The 21486-nt window shown below is 39.9% G+C and overlaps 1 protein-coding gene across 1 annotated transcript in view; it reads left to right on the forward strand.

The window, feature by feature from the left end:
* LOC117329616 (FAD-dependent oxidoreductase domain-containing protein 2-like) overlaps window positions 1-21486 on the forward strand; it is a 63788-nt gene that overhangs the window by 17788 nt on the left and 24514 nt on the right. Inside the window, exons 3-4 of the mRNA XM_033887642.1 lie at window positions 15179-15509; window positions 16974-17107. Coding sequence (XP_033743533.1) covers window positions 15179-15509; window positions 16974-17107 — 465 coding nt within the window. The remainder of the gene's footprint in view (window positions 1-15178; window positions 15510-16973; window positions 17108-21486) is intronic.

The raw sequence follows: 21486 nt of genomic DNA on the forward strand, positions 1-21486 counted from the left end.
AACAATAAATGGCACAGGAATGTTATTAAAAGGACCATTGTCTAGATGTGCATGCAGACTTTTTCCTCCTGAAATTTTTGTTGCCATGACAACCAGATTGCTATATTCTGGTTTTGTGTAATGGTCAATACCTTACAGGTATCAGTCCTTAGATCAGTTTAAATTTGAAACATTAGATTCTTCCCAGAACAATGGAAACATATATTATTGGAGACTTCTGAATGGTCAAAATTGAGAATATTGTCTGATTAAGCTGAACATTTATTATGTAGGTTTGTTTTAGGTCACTTGAGATGAAGTCGTGACCTACTTTTATGGTCTCGGGGGGGGGGGGGGGGGGTCAAATTTGACAAAAAAAAAAGGCCAAGGATCATGACATAGGGACGTAGGCATGCTTTGATATCTGACTGAAACGGTTTGAAATGAAATGACCTTGACCTTGACCTACCTTCAAGGTCACACCAGTCAAGCTGGTGTTAAATTCTTAAATTAGAAACAAAAACACCACCTATCGGCATGTATTTCAGAACTAATTATAAGTCCCATAGGCCTCTTGTTTGATTTGTCTTAAGTGCTGGGTAAATGGATTTGTACAACTGATGTAGAATGTATTTTCCCTGAGTGTTGGATAAGTGGGTATGTATAGGTCTGTTGAAGAGTTTATTTGCCCTGAGTGTTGGGTAAGTGAGTATATGTATAGGTCTGTTGTAACATTTATTTGCCCTGAGTGTTGGGTAAGTGGGTATATGTATAGGTCTGTTGTAACATTTATTTGCCCTGAGTGTTGGGTAAGTGGGTATATGTATACATGTAGGCCTGTTGTAGGGTTTATTTGCCCTGAGTGTTGGGTAAGTGGGTATATGTATCGGTCTGTTGAAACATTTATTTGCCTTGAGTGTTGGGTAAGTGGGTATATGTATAGGTCTGTTGTAACATTTATTTGCCCTGAGTGTTGGGTAAGTGGGTATATGTATACATGTAGGTCTGTTGTAGGGTTTATTTGCCCCGAGTGTTGGGTAAGTGGGTATATGTATAGGTCTGTTGTAACATTTATTTGCCCTGAGTGTTGGGTAAGTGGGTATATTTATGGGTCTGTTGTTTCATTTATTTGCCCTGAGTGTTGGGTATGTGGGTATATGTATAGGTCTGTTGTAACATTTATTTGCCCTGAGTGTTGGGTAAGTGGGTATATGTATAGGTCTGTTGTAACATTTATTTGCCCTGAGTGTTGGGTAAGTGGGTATATGTATAGGTCTGTTGTAACATTTATTTGCCCTGAGTGTTGGGTAAGTGGGTATATGTATAGGTCTGTTGTAACATTTATTTGCCCTGAGTGTTGGGTAAGTGGGTATGTATAGGTCTGTGAGATTTATGTGCCCTGAGTGTTGGGTAAGTAGATATATGTATAAGTCTGTTGTAGGGTTTATTTGAAACTGCTGTAATAGAATTAGCTGGATACCTATACCACATATATCCATGGACCTTCAAACTCTGTTCATACATATTGATAACAGTCAAATCAATATCTATACTGTAATATGAATCCATCTATTAGATCTATTGTTAGAAAACCAAGAATGTAATCACAAGTTTGTAAGTGATAACATGAGTGTTCATTACAATTCAACCACGACGAAACGGGCATACCTAAAAATCAATGCAACTGTCCTATATACATATTTCAGGAAAAGGAGAGTATCGCCGATGATTTTGACCAGATAATTATATCTGATGTATTTTTGTGCTGCCTAAGAACGTGACACATGGAATGCTATGTCAGTTATCCTTCATTTCAATTTTGTTGCTTTTGTCATCTGAAAAAAGTTTTCTTTATGTATCAGGTGGTGGTCTGTCTGTTCCATAGCTGTGTTAGGTGGTGTTCTGTCTGTTCCATAGCTGTGTTAGGTGGTGTTCTGTCTGTTCCATAGCTGTGTTAGGTGGTGTTCTGTCTGTTCCATAGCTGTGTTAGGTGGTAGTCTGTCTGTTCCATAGCTGTGTTAGGTGGTGGTCTGTCTGTTCCATAGCTGTGTTAGGTGGTGGTCTGTCTGTTCCATAGCTGTGTTAGGTGGTGGTCTGTCTGTTCCATAGTTGTGTTAGGTGGTGGTCTGTCTGTTCCATAGCTGTGTTAGGTGGTGGTCTGTCTGTTCCATAGCTGTGTTAGGTGGTGTTCTGTCTGTTCCATAGCTGTGTTAGGTGGTGTTCTGTCTGTTCCATAGCTGTGTTAGGTGGTGGTCTGTCTGTTCCATAGCTGTGTTAGGTGGTGTTCTGTCTGTTCCATAGCTGTGTTAGGTGGTGTTCTGTCTGTTCCATAGCTGTGTTAGGTGGTGGTCTGTCTGTTCCATAGCTGTGTTAGGTGGTGGTCTGTCTGTTCCATAGCTGTGTTAGGTGGTGGTCTGTCTGTTCCATAGCTGTGTTAGGTGGTGTTCTGTCTGTTCCATAGCTGTGTTAGGTGGTGGTCTGTCTGTTCCATAGCTGTGTTAGGTGGTGGTCTGTCTGTTCCATAGCTGTGTTAGGTGGTGTTCTGTCTGTTCCATAGCTGTGTTAGGTGGGGGTCTGTCTGTTCCATAGCTGTGTTAGGTTGTGGTCTGTCTGTTCCATAGCTGTGTTAGGTTGTGGTCTGTCTGTTCTATAGCTGTGTTAGGTGGTGGTCTGTCTGTTCCATAACTGTGTTAGGTGGTGGTCTGTCTGTTCTATAGCTGTGTTAGGTGGTGGTCTGTCTGTTCCATAGCTGTGTTAGGTGGTGTTCTGTCTGTTATATAGCTGTGTTAGGTGGTGTTCTGTCTGTTCCATAGCTGTGTTAGGTGGTGGTCTGTCTGTTCCATAACTTTGTTAGGTGGTGGTCTGTCTGTTCTATAGCTGTGTTAGGTGGTGTTCTGTCTGTACCATTCTAAATACATAGAAGAGAGTTATATGTTTTAAAGACTTAGGTGACCGTTAAGGCCCATGGGCCTCTTGTTGTACTTATGACCATGACTTGTTTGCCTAGTGAAACTGTCACATAGCTGCCACAAACAAGCCTTCTGGCTGTAACTGTTCCCATTGTTTATAGTGTTTACTGTAATAAGACATACCTGTGGGTTAAGTTTATGTGACACTGTTGATGAGAAATGTCTGTGATTAATTAGTTATAGTTATAGGTCAAAGATGTCACCTATCAGACTGGTTGTGAAACAGTTGCTTTATTCCAAGGTTATGTTTCCCATGTAAATCAATGTTACTATCCAGATTTTGATTGTCATACATGAACATTCAAAGAAAAGGGAAGTCTATCAAATCACCCTGGCGAAAGCAACATTGACATGATGACAGCATTGCAAAGTTTTATTGGAAGTTTTAAAATGCTCCAGTATATAATAAAATTTATGTTAGAACTCTCTAGAATGCTGGTCAGAGAAGTAGTAAAGGATTGTGGGAAATATTCAGCAGTCAAATGAAGTCCATAGTCACAATCATGGTATTTGACTTTTCCAGTGTAACATCACACACATGTCCGGAAGATGTGTCAAGTTTTTAACCTGCTTTCATTAGAAGGCTGTTTTTTTAGATGTATGGTCTAAAAGGTAGCATCATCAAACTGGGAATGTCATTATGTTGGTGCTTCAGGTGTAAAGTCATGTGTGGTCAATATCAGTTAGAGTGGAATTATAATAAAACAAATGGCCACATATTGTCCCTATATACATTCTGTATATAGGACTAGTAGTAACATGAGATGGACAGGAAAGACAAAATGGCCACCAGCAGCCAGCCATGTTTATGATCTTATTGAATTGGTACAATATAACGTGGATTTGTTCAAGAATAGAACAGAGACGTGGAAAGAACCATTAAACCTTAAAAGCAGCATTCCGGAGGTTATCTAGTTTCTTGCGTATTGCCCACTTACTCAGATTGCCTACTCCTTCAGATTGCCTACTCCTTTAGATTACCCACTCCTTTAGATTACCCACTCCTTTAGATTACCCACTCCTTTAGATTACCTTCAACTCCTTTAGATTACCCACTCTCCTTTAGATTACCCACTCTCCTTTAGATTACCCACTCTCCTTTAGATTACCCACTCTCCTTTAGATTACCCACTCCTTTAGATTACCCACTCCTTTAGATTACCCACTCCTTTAGATTACCCACTCTCCTTTAGATTACCTACTCCTTTAGATTACCCACTCCTTTAGATTACCCACTCTCCTTTAGATTACCCACTCTCCTTTAGATTACCCACTCTCCTTTAGATTACCCACTCTCCTTTAGATTACCCACTCTCCTTTAGATTACCCACTCTCCTTTAGATTACTCACTCTCCTTTAGATTACCCACTCTCCTTTAGATTACCCACTCCTTTAGATTACCCACTCCTTTAGATTACCTACTCTCCTTTAGATTACCCACTCTCCTTTAGATTACCTACTCTCCTTTAGATTACCCACTCTCCTTTAGATTACCCACTCCTTTAGATTACCCACTCCTTTAGATTACCCACTCCTTTAGATTACCCACTCTCCTTTAGATTACTCACTCTCCTTTAGATTACCCACTCTCCTTTAGATTACCCACTCCTTTAGATTACCCACTCCTTTAGATTACCTACTCTCCTTTAGATTACCCACTCTCCTTTAGATTACCCACTCTCCTTTAGATTACCCACTCTCCTTTAGATTACCCACTCCTTTAGATTACCCACTCCTTTAGATTACCCACTCCTTTAGATTACCCACTCTCCTTTAGATTACCCACTCTCCTTTAGATTACCCACTCTCCTTTAGATTACCTTCAACTCCTTTAGATTACCCACTCCTTTAGATTACCCATTCTCCTTTAGATTACCCACTCTCCTTTAGATTACCCACTCTCCTTTAGATTACCCACTCCTTTAGATTACCCACTCCTTTAGATTACCTACTCCTTTAGATTACCCACTCTCCTTTAGATTACCTACTCTCCTTTAGATTACCTTCAACTCCTTTAGATTACCCACTCCTTTAGATTACCCACTCTCCTTTAGATTACCCACTCTCCTTTAGATTACCCACTCCTTTAGATTACCCACTCTCCTTTAGATTACCCACTCTCCTTTAGATTACCTACTCCTTTAGATTACCCACTCTCCTTTAGATTACCCACTCTCCTTTAGATTACCCACTCTCCTTTAGATTACCCACTCCTTTAGATTACCCACTCTCCTTTAGATTACCCACTCTCCTTTAGATTACTCACTCTCCTTTAGATTACCCACTCCTTTAGATTACCCACTCTCCTTTAGATTACCCACTCTCCTTTAGATTACCTACTCCTTTAGATTACCCACTCTCCTTTAGATTACCCACTCCTTTAGATTACCCACTCTCCTTTAGATTACCCACTCTCCTTTAGATTACCCACTCTCCTTTAGATTACCTACTCTCCTTTAGATTACCCACTCTCCTTTAGATTACCCACTCTCCTTTAGATTACCCACTCTCCTTTAGATTACCCACTCTCCTTTAGATTACCCACTCTCCTTTAGATTACCCACTCTCCTTTAGATTAACTTCTCCTTTAGATTACCCACTCTCCTTTAGATTACCCACTCTCCTTTAGATTACCCACTCTCCTTTAGATTACCCACTCTCCTTTAGATTACCCACTCCTTTAGATTACCCACTCTCCTTTAGATTACCCACTCTCCTTTAGATTACCCACTCCTTTAGATTACCCACTCTCCTTTAGATTACCCACTCTCCTTTAGATTACCCACTCCTTTAGATTACCCACTCTCCTTTAGATTACCCACTCTCCTTTAGATTACCCACTCTCCTTTAGATTACCCACTCCTTTAGATTACCCACTCCTTTAGATTACCCACTCTCCTTTAGATTACCCTACTCCTTTAGATTACCCACTCTCCTTTAGATTACCCACTCTCCTTTAGATTACCCACTCTCCTTTAGATTACCCACTCTCCTTTAGATTACCCCACTCTCCTTTAGATTACCCACTCTCCTTTAGATTACCCACTCTCCTTTAGATTACCCACTCTCCTTTAGATTACCCACTCCTTTAGATTACCCACTCTCCTTTAGATTACCTACTCCTTTAGATTACCCACTCTCCTTTAGATTACCCACTCTCCTTTAGATTACCCACTCCTTTAGATTACCCACTCTCCTTTAGATTACCCACTCTCCTTTAGATTACCCACTCCTTTAGATTACCCACTCTCCTTTAGATTACCCACTCTCCTGTAGATTACCCACTCCTTTAGATTACCCACTCTCCTTTAGATTACCCACTCTCCTTTAGATTACCCACTCTCCTTTAGATTACCCACTCCTTTAGATTACCCACTCTCCTTTAGATTACTCACTCTCCTTTAGATTACCCACTCTCCTTTAGATTACCCACTCTCCTTTAGATTACCCACTCTCCTTTAGATTACTCACTCTCCTTTAGATTACCCACTCTTGTTTAGATTACCCACTCTCCTTTAGATTACTCACTCTCCTTTAGATTACCCACTCTCCTTTAGATTACTCACTCTCCTTTAGATTACCCACTCTCCTTTAGATTACTCACTCTCCTTTAGATTACCCACTCTCCTTTAGATTACCTACTCCTTTAGATTACCCACTCTCCTTTAGATTACCCACTCTCCTTTAGATTACCCACTCTCCTTTAGATTACCCACTCCTTTAGATTACCCACTCTCCTTTAGATTACCCACTCTCCTTTAGATTACCCACTCTCCTTTAGATTACCCACTCTCCTTTAGATTACCCACTCCTTTAGATTACTCACTCTCCTTTAGATTACCCACTCTCCTTTAGATTACTCACTCTCCTTTAGATTACCTACTCCTTTAGATTACCCACTCTCCTTTAGATTACCCACTCCTTTAGATTACCCACTCTCCTTTAGATTACCCACTCTCCTTTAGATTACCCACTCTCCTTTAGATAACCCACTCCTTTAGATTACCCACTCTCCTTTAGATTACCCACTCTCCTTTAGATTACCCACTCTCCTTTAGATTACCCACTCCTTTAGATTACTCACTCTCCTTTAGATTACCCACTCTCCTTTAGATTACCCACTCTCCTTTAGATTACTCACTCTCCTTTAGATTACCCACTCTCCTTTAGATTACCCACTCTCCTTTAGATTACCCACTCCTTTAGATTACTCACTCTCCTTTAGATTACCCACTCTCCTTTAGATTACCCACTCTCCTTTAGATTACTCACTCTCCTTTAGATTACCCACTCTCCTTTAGATTACCCACTCCTTTAGATTACCCACTCCTTTAGATTACTCACTCTCCTTTAGATTACCCACTCTCCTTTAGATTACCCACTCTCCTTTAGATTACTCACTCTCCTTTAGATTAATCACTCTCCTTTAGATTACCCACTCCTTTAGATTACTCCTTTATGTTGCAAACTGTTTTAGATTGCCTACACAAAGTATTACAACAGGTACTACACCAAGTATTACAACAGGTACTACACCAAGTACAACAACAGGTACTACACCAAATATTACAACAGGTACTACACCAAATATTACAACAGGTACTACACCAAGTACAACAACAGGTACTACACCAAGTATTACAACAGGTGCTACACCAAGTACTACAACAGGTACTACACCAAGTACTACAACAGGTACTACACCAAGTATTACAACAGGTACTACACCAAGTATTACAACAGGTACTACACCAAGTACAACAACAGGTACTACACCAAGTACAACAACAGGTACTACACCAAGTATTACAACAGGTACTACACCCAAGTATTACAACAGGTACTACACCAAGTATAACAACAGGTACTACACCCAAGTATTACAACAGATACTACACCAAGTATAACAACAGGTACTACACCAAGTACTACAACAGGTACTACACCAAGTATTACAACAGGTACTACACCAAGTATTACAACAGGTACTACACCAAGTACAACAACACGTACTACACCAAGTACTACAACAGTTACTACACCAAGTACTACAACAGGTACTACACCAAGTATTACAACAGGTACTACACCAAGTATTACAACAGGTACTACACCAAGTATTACAACAGGTACTACACCCAAGTATTACAACAGGTACTACACCAAGTATTACAACAGGTACTACACCAAGTATTACAACAGGTACTACACCAAGTATTACAACAGGTACTACACCAAGTATTACAACAGGTACTACACCAAGTATTACAACATGTGCTACACCAAGTATTACAACAGGTACTACACCAAGTATTACAACAGGTACTACACCAAGTATTACAACAGGTACTACACCAAGTACTACAACAGGTACTACACCAAGTATTACAACAGGTACTACACCAAGTATTACAACAGGTACTACACCAAGTATTACAACAGGTACTAAACCAAGTATTACAACAGGTACTACACCAAGTACTACAACAGGTACTACACCAAGTATTACAACAGGTACTACACCAAGTATTACAACAGGTACTACACCAATTACTACAACAGGTACTACACCAAGTACTACAACAGGTACTAGGCCTACACCAAGTATTACAACAGGTACTACACCAAGTATCACAACAGGTACTACACCAAGTATTACAATAGGTACTACACCAAGTATTACAACAGGTACTACACCAAGTACTACAACAGGTACTACACCAAGTACTACAACAGATACTACACCAAGTATTACAACAGGTACTACACCAATTACTACAACAGGTACTACACCAAGTACTACAACAGGTACTAGGCCTACACCAAGTATTACAACAGGTACTACACCAAGTACTACAACAGGTACTACACCAAGTATTACAACAGGTACTACACCAAGTATTACAACAGGTACTACACCAAGTATTACAATAGGTACTACACCAAGTATTACAACAGGTACTACACCAAGTACTACAACAGGTACTACACCAAGTACTACAACAGGTACTACACCCAAGTATTACAACAGGTACTACACCCAAGTATTACAACAGGTACTACACCAAGTACTACAACAGGTACTACACCAAGTACTACAACAGGTACTACACCCAAGTATTACAACAGGTACTACACCCAAGTATTACAACAGGTACTACACCAAGTATTACAACAGGTACTACACCAAGTACAACAACAGGTACTACACCAAGTATTACAACAGGTACTACACCAAGTACTACAACAGGTACTACACCAAGTACTACAACAGGTACTAGGCCTACACCAAGTACTACAACAGGTACTACACCCAAGTATTACAACAGGTACTACACCCAAGTATTACAACAGGTACTACACCAAGTACTACAACAGGTACTACACCAAGTACTACAACAGGTACTACACCCAAGTATTACAACAGGTACTACACCCAAGTATTACAACAGGTACTACACCAAGTATTACAACAGGTACTACACCAAGTACAACAACAGGTACTACACCAAGTATTACAACAGGTACTACACCAAGTACTACAACAGGTACTACACCAAGTACTACAACAGGTACTAGGCCTACACCAAGTATTACAACAGGTACTACACCAAGTACAACAACAGGTACTACACCAAGTACTACAACAGGTACTACACCAAGTATTACAACAGGTACTACACCAAGTATTACAACAGGTACTACACCAATTACTACAACAGGTACTACACCAAGTACTACAACAGGTACTAGGCCTACACCAAGTACTACAACAGGTACTACACCAAGTACTACAACAGGTACTACACCAAGTATTACAACAGGTACTACACCAATTACTACAACAGGTACTACACCAAGTACTACAACAGGTACTAGGCCTACACCAAGTATTACAACAGGTACTACACCAAGTATCACAACAGGTACTACACCAAGTATTACAATAGGTACTACACCAAGTATTACAACAGGTACTACACCAAGTACTACAACAGATACTACACCAAGTACTACAACAGGTACTACACCAAGTATTACAACAGGTACTACACCAAGTATTACAACAGGTACTACACCAAGTATTACAACAGGTACTACACCAAGTATTACAACATGTGCTACACCAAGTATTACAACAGGTACTACACCAAGTATTACAACAGGTACTACACCAAGTACTACAACAGGTACTACACCAAGTACTACAACAGGTACTACACCCAAGTATTACAACAGGTACTACACCCAAGTATTACAACAGGTACTACACCAAGTACAACAACAGGTACTACACCAAGTATTACAACAGGTACTACACCAAGTACTACAACAGGTACTACACCAAGTACTACAACAGGTACTAGGCCTACACCAAGTATTACAACAGGTACTACACCAAGTACAACAACAGGTACTACACCAAGTACTACAACAGGTACTACACCAAGTATTACAACAGGTACTACACCAAGTATTACAACAGGTACTACACCAATTACTACAACAGGTACTACACCAAGTACTACAACAGGTACTAGGCCTACACCAAGTACTACAACAGGTACTACACCAAGTACTACAACAGGTACTACACCAAGTATTACAACAGGTACTACACCAATTACTACAACAGGTACTACACCAAGTACTACAACAGGTACTAGGCCTACACCAAGTATTACAACAGGTACTACACCAAGTATCACAACAGGTACTACACCAAGTATTACAATAGGTACTACACCAAGTATTACAACAGGTACTACACCAAGTACTACAACAGATACTACACCAAGTACTACAACAGGTACTACACCAAGTATTACAACAGGTACTACACCAAGTATTACAACAGGTACTACACCAAGTATTACAACAGGTACTACACCAAGTATTACAACATGTGCTACACCAAGTATTACAACAGGTACTACACCAAGTATTACAACAGGTACTACACCAAGTACTACAACAGGTACTACACCAAGTATTACAACAGGTACTACACCAAGTATTACAACAGGTACTACACCAAGTACTACAACAGGTACTACACCAAGTATTACAACAGGTACTATACCAAGTATTACAACAGGTACTACACCAAGTATTACAACAGGTACTACACCCAAGTATTACAACAGGTACTACACCAAGTACTACAACAGGTACTACACCAAGTATTACAACAGGTACTACACCAAGTATTACAACAGGTACTACACCAATTACTACAACAGGTACTACACCAAGTACTACAACAGGTACTAGGCCTACACCAAGTACTACAACAGGTACTACACCAAGTACTACAACAGGTACTACACCAAGTATTACAACAGGTACTACACCAATTACTACAACAGGTACTACAACAAGTACTACAACAGGTACTAGGCCTACACCAAGTATTACAACAGGTACTACACCAAGTATCACAACAGGTACTACACCAAGTATTACAATAGGTACTACACCAAGTATTACAACAGGTACTACACCAAGTACTACAACAGGTACTACACCAAGTACTACAACAGGTACTACACCAAGTATTACAACAGGTACTACACCAATTACTACAACAGGTACTACACCAAGTACTACAACAGGTACTAGGCCTACACCAAGTATTACAACAGGTACTACACCAAGTACTACAACAGGTACTACACCAAGTATTACAACAGGTACTACACCAAGTATTACAACAGGTACTACACCAAGTATTACAACAGGTACTACACCAAGTATTACAATAGGTACTACACCAAGTATTACAACAGGTACTACACCAAGTACTACAACAGGTACTACACCAAGTACTACAACAGGTACTACACCCAAGTATTACAACAGGTACTACACCCAAGTATTACAACAGGTACTACACCAAGTACTACAACAGGTACTACACCAAGTACTACAACAGGTACTAGGCCTACACCAAGTATTACAACAGGTACTACACCAAGTACAACAACAGGTACTACACCAAGTACTACAACATGTACTACACCAAGTATTACAACAGGTACTACACCAAGTATTACAACAGGTACTACACCAAGTACTACAACAGGTACTACACCAAGTATTACAACAGGTACTACACCAAGTATTACAACAGGTACTTCACCAAGTTCTCAATAGGAAATACAATAGAATAACTGTGGGTAGCACATGAAGTCTTGGAGGCATGGTCCCCTTGTAGTAGTTTGTGACTACATTGCTGAACAACATACGGGAGGCCTGTTGCATGCCATCCAGAGCAATTATAGGGTGAAGTATCTTGCTCAAAGACACAATCAGGACAGCACAGACCGACCTGTTTATTAGCTTCCTGAGAAACACAAACCAACACCAGTAAAGTAGGGAACGACAAACCTCGACCTCGGATCTTCACCAGAGGTCATGTGGCTGGCACTCTAAATGACTGACATACAATTTATAAGAAAGTCAGTTCTTTAGGAAGATATATGATTGAAATTAGGTCTGATATTGAATCATTAGATTAAATCATCTTGGATTTGACAGACATATGCTCAGAGTTTTTATTATGGTTTAAGGAATACATTTTGTCAGTTAGCCTGCTTCATAAGATAGCCATCAGAAGGCATTTATCAGTGTTTTTTATTGTATAGCCAGTGGACAATTCGTAGGAAATTATGGTAATGCATTATGAGAACATTTAGCTAGCTATAAGATAATTTGTTGAAACACTACTTTATAAAAATTAATCAAAGTGTGCTTGAGACCATATTTATTACAAACTTCAGTAATCAGATATAATTATAACTATATACAGTGCATTCCACTTAATCGGGTAACGCTTAATCGGGTATTTCGTTTAATTGGGTAAAATTTCAAAAACCAAAACCATTTTCTCTTAAATCATGTTAAAAAAATTCGTTTAATTGGGTTGGAAAAGTCGTATTTTTCGGTTATTCGAATAGAACAATCGGGACAAAAAATAGAAATGCTCCAATTTTCACGAAAGTCATCGCGTATTTCTTTAAGTTTTAGACATTTATCAACAAATAGTGTAATTTTGATGGTTCAAATGTCAAAAAAACAGTTAAATATTACCTTAAACGGTAATGTTATGTCGGGGTTTTGTCATGTTCAGAACTGTGTTGTTGTTGATTCTGCCTCGTGTGGTTTTTCCCCAACAGGAAGTCGACTAAGAATTGTGGGTAAAATTAAATGTTATTTTTAGAGTCAGCAGCAGGCAAAACGTAATGGGGTTTTAAAAGCATAATTAAGCGACTAGACAATTAAATTTTTACGTCTGGGATGTAAAATCTTCGAAGCAAAAACCAAAACAATAGGTTTTTACCTGGGTCTGATATTGCTACAGATCGATTGATATCACCGCTTACTGTATGTGGCGAATCCAAAGTGAGGGGTTCGCCACGGGGAAATGTGACGACACCGATACACAGGTGAGTTAAAAATCAGTAGCGAGCAGTAATAGGACAGACGCCCGACGTTAGCTCATAATATTCCTATTCAGGTTAGGATTAGAACTGGTTAATAAAAAACATTACATTGGATTTCGTGTTGTTTTATCAGTGACTGCCAGTGTCAAGTTCGTATAAATTTATACCACAGGAAACGACTTAAATAAACTCGGGTTTCTCCGATCTCTGTGCTTTGGTAATTGGAAATAATATGGAATATTTTAAACTTCAAAGCGAACATAAGAATGTCTCTATGATAAACATAAATGATTTTAGATGTAATTGTCGGCGAGTCCTTAGATCGTATGTCAAATTAGGAACACACGGATGAAACAGGGATGTATGACCCCCCGATTTGAGGTGCTACGATTGTACTGTGCCACGAATAAGAAAATCATTAAGGTTTTGTTATTTTAATACACACATTTTTATACAATTAGTAATAGTAATCTGACAATTTGACATCAGTAAAAGCACAAACAAAAACACCGTTTATTAACAATAATAACGCAAATATTTTCATCCAAAATCGACCCAAGTCTTACTACCATTACGGACCAAATCCAAGATGGCGACGTGCATTTCGGCTTATCGGGTAAGTCGGTTAATCGGGTAAAAAGTCCCCGCAAATAGGCAACCCGATTAAGCGGAATGCACTGTAGTTCTGTACGGACTGATCAGTCTTCTTAATTAGTTATGGTTGGTAGGCCTGATCAGTCTTCTTAATTAATTATGGTTGGTAGGCCTGAATAATTACTTTTCCAGAGTCTACTTATCTCATCCTTCAGGAAAATTCTGAATGCCTCATTTCAATATACCAACCTTGTTTTGTTTTCCTGCCAGACTGCCCGACATTTGGGATCCAGGGGGAATATACAGTTATGCAAAAATGGAGGAGAAACATGAATGGATCTGACACCTATAGTGTAATTCAGGAGAGTTTAAATTGTCTATAGCAGTCCATAATACGTATAATAACCATCATGTTCCTGAAAATGATGCTACTGACCAATCTTCTCGGTAATTCTGGTATTCAAGGCAGATAATGCTAGTCATCTCTCAATCCCCTCGTTGGCTATCAAACACCTGTAGCATTGCCTAGGACCCATTGTCTATGCCGTCTCTTCAGTCCTATTTATACCAGTCTGTGGAGTTTTATTAGTTTTTATGCTGGAACTCTTTGAATAGGAATGTGTATGTAATAACAAGAAGAAATATTGATGGCTCATGCACTGGACATGTCCAAAAGTACTCATTCTGTGTTTGGATTTGATAAATGGGTAAATGACCATGCATACATTTGCAATGAATGCCTTTGTCCACTTTTGTTGCAAACTACCTAATGTTCTACTTTGGGTAGATTGTGGGCTGTAACAGTTATTAGTTACTTTTAATATTTGTGAAGTTGCATTTCGAAAAAACCTTAATGAAATGCTTCAATTATAACAGTATTCGATAATGAAGTTTGATATACATGCAAAGGTGTTGTTAGCTGAAGAACTGGTAATTATAGGATAACTGTTTACACAAATAATCGCTGCCCGGTCATAAGCCTCATCTTAGTCTTTTTCAGAACCATCAATCTTATCATTAAACATTAAGCTGAAAGTTGTTCACAAATAAACCCTCTCCTAACTTTAATACGAAACGTTTATAGGCCAAGGAATGGTGCTTATTTTGTTACTTTTCAGGACTACCCAGATACAGAAAATCAATCTACTACAAGTATATCTTTTTATTGTACTGTTTTTATTTTGGTTTCAGGCAGCTTCTACACAGTGTACCCCAGACACCGAAAGTTAATCAGCATCAACAAGCGACACACAGGCAAATCTAACAAGGAGTTCAACCTGCGCCATGACTGGAATTCTCTAATCAGCCATGACGAATCACTTCTTCTTAAACATTATTCCAAGGAAATGTTTCCACATGCAGATGCTTTGGTGCAATATTTACAAGACTTTCACACAAAGTTAGGACTGAACGTCCAGTTTAATTCAAATATGCAAAACATACAGAAGGTGGCCAACGATTCCTCATCTGGTGGCTATGTGTATATGATGGAGGATGATAATGGCAGCCCCTACACATGCTCGTAGGTCTTTGATTTATGACATACTATTTATCCTATGTAGTTAAGATTTTGATGTAGAGATATACATAGATATATAGGTTTGTTTTCAGTGAATGATTTCTAGATAGAGTGTGTTAGAGCATCCAATTAGGTGACATGTGACACATCATTGACTATACTGTCACCTTCATCAGACTAATGATGACCATTAAGACGTCTTGTCAAAGTCTACACAATGATAATCCCATAGACAGGGTGATTTACCTACATTGTGGACTTATTGATAATTTCTGTTGGTTTCAAATAACAGAATGTGACAATAAAAAAGGACAATTTCAGTTGGTTTCAAATAACAGAATGTGACAATAAAAATGATAGATGCTAACAATTAAGAAGTGACCAGCAAAAGTCTTGTTAGCTATTGTTTGTTTAGTACCTGATCCATTGTTTGTTTAATACCCGATCCATTGTTTGTTTAATACCCGATCCATTGTTTGTTTAGTACGTATACCTGATCCATTGTTTGTTTAGTACCCGATCCATTGTTTGTTTAGTACCAGATCCATTGTTTGTTTAGTACCTGATCCATTGTTTGTTTAGTACCTGATCCATTGTTTGTTTAATACCCGATCCATTGTTTGTTTAGTACCCGATCCATTGTTTGTTTAGTACCCGATCCATTGTTTGTTTAGTACCTGATCCATTGTTTGTTTAGTACCTGATCCATTGTTTGTTTAGTACCTGATCCATTGTTTGTTTAGTACCAGATCCATTGTTTGTTTAGTACCTGATCCATTGTTTGTTTAGTACCTGATCCATTGTTTGTTTAATACCCGATCCATTGTTTGTTTAGTACCCGATCCATTGTTTGTTTAGTACCTGATCCATTGTTTGTTTAGTACCTGATCCATTGTTTGTTTAGTACCTGATCCATTGTTTGTTTAGTACCCGATCCATTGTTTGTTTAGTACCTGATCCATTGTTTGTTTAGTACCTGATCCATTGTTTGTTTAGTACCTGATCCATTGTTTGTTTCGTACCTGATCCATCTTGATTAGAGCTGGCCAATGCATGACATATTGTGATGACTTTTACCGGCTGCTACATGAAGGTGACATAGTATAGTCATCAGAATGTCACACGCTAAGTGTTCTTACTGTTGTTGTGTACAACTCCATCTACTCTGTACTTAAAAAATTACCAACCAGTACAAAAGGTTTTGTAATATTATGAGGTTTGGTTTTTCAATATAGATTGATTGAACATTTTTATAGATTTTTTTTAAGACTCTTCAACACCATTTCTGTCTCAAATGCAACGAAAAGTTGTGAAGGTAAGACAATGTTGTTACTTTTCCAATATCTTTAAATTTAATGTTTTAGTTAACATAAGTTTCTCAGACAGTTTGATTATTTATAATTGATTATATAATAGGGGAGTTCTCATTTCAAATGTTTTATTTTGATATTTTCTATCCTTATTCAGAAAAGTGATAGTTGCCACAGGTATAGCGCTCCCAAACATTCCCACAGAAGTCCCTGGTATGGAATACGCTGATGGATACGAGTCTGTGTCTATAAACCCGGAGGACTTCGAGGGACAGTCTGTTCTTATTCTTGGTATGTATATAATAAACAATTTCTGTCAGCCTCGAGACAGTATTTTATATAGTATGAACCTTTGGCATTGTACACAAATTAATTGAAAATCCCTCTTCACTATTTTATGCATACATTTTGTGGAAATATCAGTGAAATATGTAGTACGTAGTACTGTTCTGTTTAACTATTCTAGTGAAATCTCATATTTGTCAAATGTTAATTACAGCCTAACTTCAAGGTACCAGTATTTTAGAGCATGATAAACACTTTCATCGCTTATCATAAAGGTTGAAAAACCAATAAAAGTTAAATTACATTATAAAGTGTAGAATTTATCGTTCATTTGAGGAAGAACCACAAATTTTGTAGAATTTTTAGCATGCCATGGCACAGTGTCATGTGTCTGTCATCAACCTCTTCTTTAAATCAGTACTGTAGTCCAGAATACCAGAATGGATTTGTATTAAATTCAATCTGGAGCATTATCTGAAGAAGGGGACTCAATGCTGTATAATACTGTCTGCTAATGTCTGCTATACTGAGGGGGCAGAGGGATGGGGCCCAATAGGGAAAATACAGGTAAATCCTTCCCCATGCAGATTCATTTTAGATGGATTTGGATCCAACTTATTATAATGGTAAAGTATGAGAATATACTGTGAATGAGTGTGATTCGGGGTGCCAAAGTCTAGGACAAGGTCACCATTACTATATATAGAAAATCATCAGATTTTTATCAAGCATCAAGCATCATATTTTGGTGAAGTATGATTTAATCATAATTCCTCTTCTATTTGAGCGAATTGGCCTCAGGGCTTTTAGGATATCTCGTCAGGTATAGTTGGTATGCAAGGGTATTCATATCACTAACGATGCCTTGTTTAGATGGAGGGTCTGCATGGTTATTTGGATTTTGAAATGAACCATCTTTGGTACCAGAAAATATTAAACTAAAGATGGCGAAACTGGAAATTTTGTTACATTGCTATGAACAAATGAACAAGGATATTTTGCCATATTTGCTGGAATATCCAGTTGAATAATACAGGCCCTTTAAGGATCTTTCTAAAAAGAGATATCATCGCTTTTGTGATATTTTTTTCTGTGGAAGCAGGGGATTATTTGTTACGTGCGTTTTACAGTTTTAGCTAGTTTAATAACTCTAATTGATGCATATGAAATCAATAAAGCTTCCATGAAATTGAATTGTGATGAGTGGCAGGTTCTTTCTACCCTGATGTCCTTGGGGCACCTGCTACATAAGATACCACTCCTGCTTATTATAATACCATATATGGACATAAAGTACTTCACTTGTATAATATACAACAAATTTGCTGCCTAATAAGGCTGCCTAAGGGATATTGTATAATCAATCACAGACAAATACGCCTTAATGATATCAGGGTGATTTAGCCTGAGTAAATGAAGTATTATACAGGGTGATTAAGTCAGAGTAAATCCGGCACAAGACAACCTATTATTGATATTTCCCTTGACAATTCATTTACAATATCCACATACAATTTTCCGTTATCACTCAATTATATTTGAATTTTCTGATTTTATTACTCTTTTCTCATGGTTTTGCTTTGATAATGAGATTTCATTCATTATGGCAAATTAGACCTTTTCATTTTCATCAGGAGGAATTCTTTCATAACATTGCTTGTGATGAAAAACAGCTCATAGCAACTGTTGTTCGGTTGATATGGTGGTATTATAGATACCAAGGTGGACAGGGTGGTATAGATAGCCACTCTGTGGTGGACAGGATGGTATAGACAGCCACTCTGTGGTGGACAAGGGTGGTATAGATAGCCACTCTGTGGTGGACAGGGTGGTATATATAGACAGCCACTCTGTGGTGGACAGGGTGGTATAGATAGCCACTCTGTGGTGGACAGGGTGGTATATATAGACAGCCACTCTGTGGTGGACAGGGTGGTATAGACAGCCACTCTGTGGTGGACAGGGTGGTATAGACAGCCACTCTGTGGTGGACAGGGTGGTATAGACAGCCACTCTGTGGTGGACAGGGTGGTATAGATAGCCACTCTGTGATGGACATGATGGTATAGATAGCCACTCTGTGGTGGACAGGATGGTATAGACAGCCACTCTGTGGTGGACAGGATGGTATAGATAGCCACTCTGTGGTGGACATGATGGTATAGATAGCCACTCTGTGGTGGACAGGATGGTATAGATGCACTCGACAGGGTTATAGATACCACTCTTGAGGACAGGGTGGTTTAGATAGCCACTGTGTGGACAGAGTATAAGCACTTGTGGTGGACAGGGTGTTATAGATACCACTCTTGGTGACAGGGACGTGATATAAATGCCACTCTGTGTGACATCATTGATAATACGCCCTTGTTTTCACGGGTTATATCATACCTTTGGTGAATGATTTTATCTGATAGCCACTCTTGGTACGTGGTTTAGCCATTGGGTGCAGTGTTAATATCATGTGTGTGGACAGAGTATAATAGCAAGCTTTGAAGGTTGTTATAGATGCCAGCTCTCTTTCTAACATGGTCCTTAGAAGCACTCATCATGTGGTACCAGGGTGGTATTATATACCACTTGTGGACAGGTGGTATTAGATACCACTCTGTGTGGACAGGGTGGTATATATCAGCCACATCTGTGGTGACATGGTGGTATAGATAGCCACTCTGTGGTGACAGGATGGTAAATAGATAGCCACTCTGTGGTGGACAGGGTGGTATAGATAGCCACTCTGTGGTGGACAGGATGGTATAGATAGCCACTCTGTGGTGGACAGGGTGGTATAGATAGCCACTCTGTGGTGGACAGGGTGGTATAGATAGCCACTCTGTGGTGGACAGGGTGGTATAGATAGCCACTCTGTGGTGGACAGGGTGGTATAGATAGCCACTCTGTGGTGGACATGGTGGTATAGATAGCCACTCTGTGGTGGACAGGATGGTATAGATAGCCACTCTGTGGTGGACAGGGTGGTATAGATAGCCACTCTGTGGTGGACAGGATGGTATAGATAGCCACTCTGTGGTGGACAGGGTGGTATAGATAGCCACTCTGTGGTGGACAGGATGGTATAGATAGCCACTCTGTGGTGGACAGGGTGGTATAGATAGCCACTCTGTGGTGGACATGGTGGTATAGATAGCCACTCTGTGGTGGACAGGGTGGTATAGATAGCCACTCTGTGGTGGACAGGATGGTATAGATAGCCACTCTGTGGTGGACAGGATGGTATAGATAGCCACTCTGTGGTGGACAGGGTGGTATAGATAGCCACTCTGTGGTGGACAGGGTGGTATAGATAGCCACTCTGTGGTGGACAGGGTGGTATAGATAGCCACTCTGTGGTGGACAGGATGGTATAGATAGCCACTCTGTGGTGGACAGGGTGGTATAGATAGCCACTCTGTGGTGGACAGGGTGGTATAGATAGCCACTCTGTGGTGGACAGGATGGTATAGATAGCCACTCTGTGGTGGACAGGGTGGTATAGATAGCCACTCTGTGGTGGACAGGGTGGTATAGATAGCCACTCTGTGGTGGACATGATGGTATAGATAGCCACTCTGTGGTGGACAGGGTGGTATAGATAGCCACTCTGTGGTGGACAGGATGGTATAGATAGCCACTCTGTGGTGGACAGGATGGTATAGATAGCCACTCTGTGGTGGACAGGGTGGTATAGATAGCCACTGTGTGGTGGACAGGATGGTATAGATAGCCACTCTGTGGTGGACAGGGTGGTATAGATAGCCACTCCGTGGTGGACAGGGTGGTATAGATAGCCACTCCGTGGTGGACAGGGTGGTATAGATAGCCACTCTGTGGTGGACAGGGTGGTATAGATAGCCACTCTGTGGTGGACAGGGTGGTATAGATAGCCACTCTGTGGTGGACAGGGTGGTATAGATAGCCACTCTGTGGTGGACAGGATGGTATAGATAGCCACTCTGTGGTGGACAGGGTGGTATAGATAACCACTGTGTGGTGGACAGGATGGTATAGATAGCCACTCTGTGGTGGACAGGGTGGTATAGATAGCCACTCTGTGGTGGACATGGTGGTATAGATAGCCACTCTGTGGTGGACAGGGTGGTATAGATAGCCACTCTGTGGTGGACAGGGTGGTATAGATAGCCACTCCGTGGTGGACAGGGTGGTATAGATAGCCACTCTGTGGTGGACAGGACGGTATAGATAGCCACTCTGTGGTGGACAGGGTGGTATAGATAGCCACTCTGTGGTGGACAGGACGGTATAGATAGCCACTCTGTGGTGGACAGGGTGGTATAGATAGCCACTCTGTGGTGGACAGGATGGTATAGATAGCCACTCTGTGGTGGACAGGGTGGTATAGATAGCCACTCTGTGGTGGACATGGT

The sequence above is a fragment of the Pecten maximus genome, chromosome 1 (assembly GCF_902652985.1).
Source record: "Pecten maximus chromosome 1, xPecMax1.1, whole genome shotgun sequence".
NCBI lineage: Eukaryota > Metazoa > Mollusca > Bivalvia > Pectinida > Pectinidae > Pecten > Pecten maximus.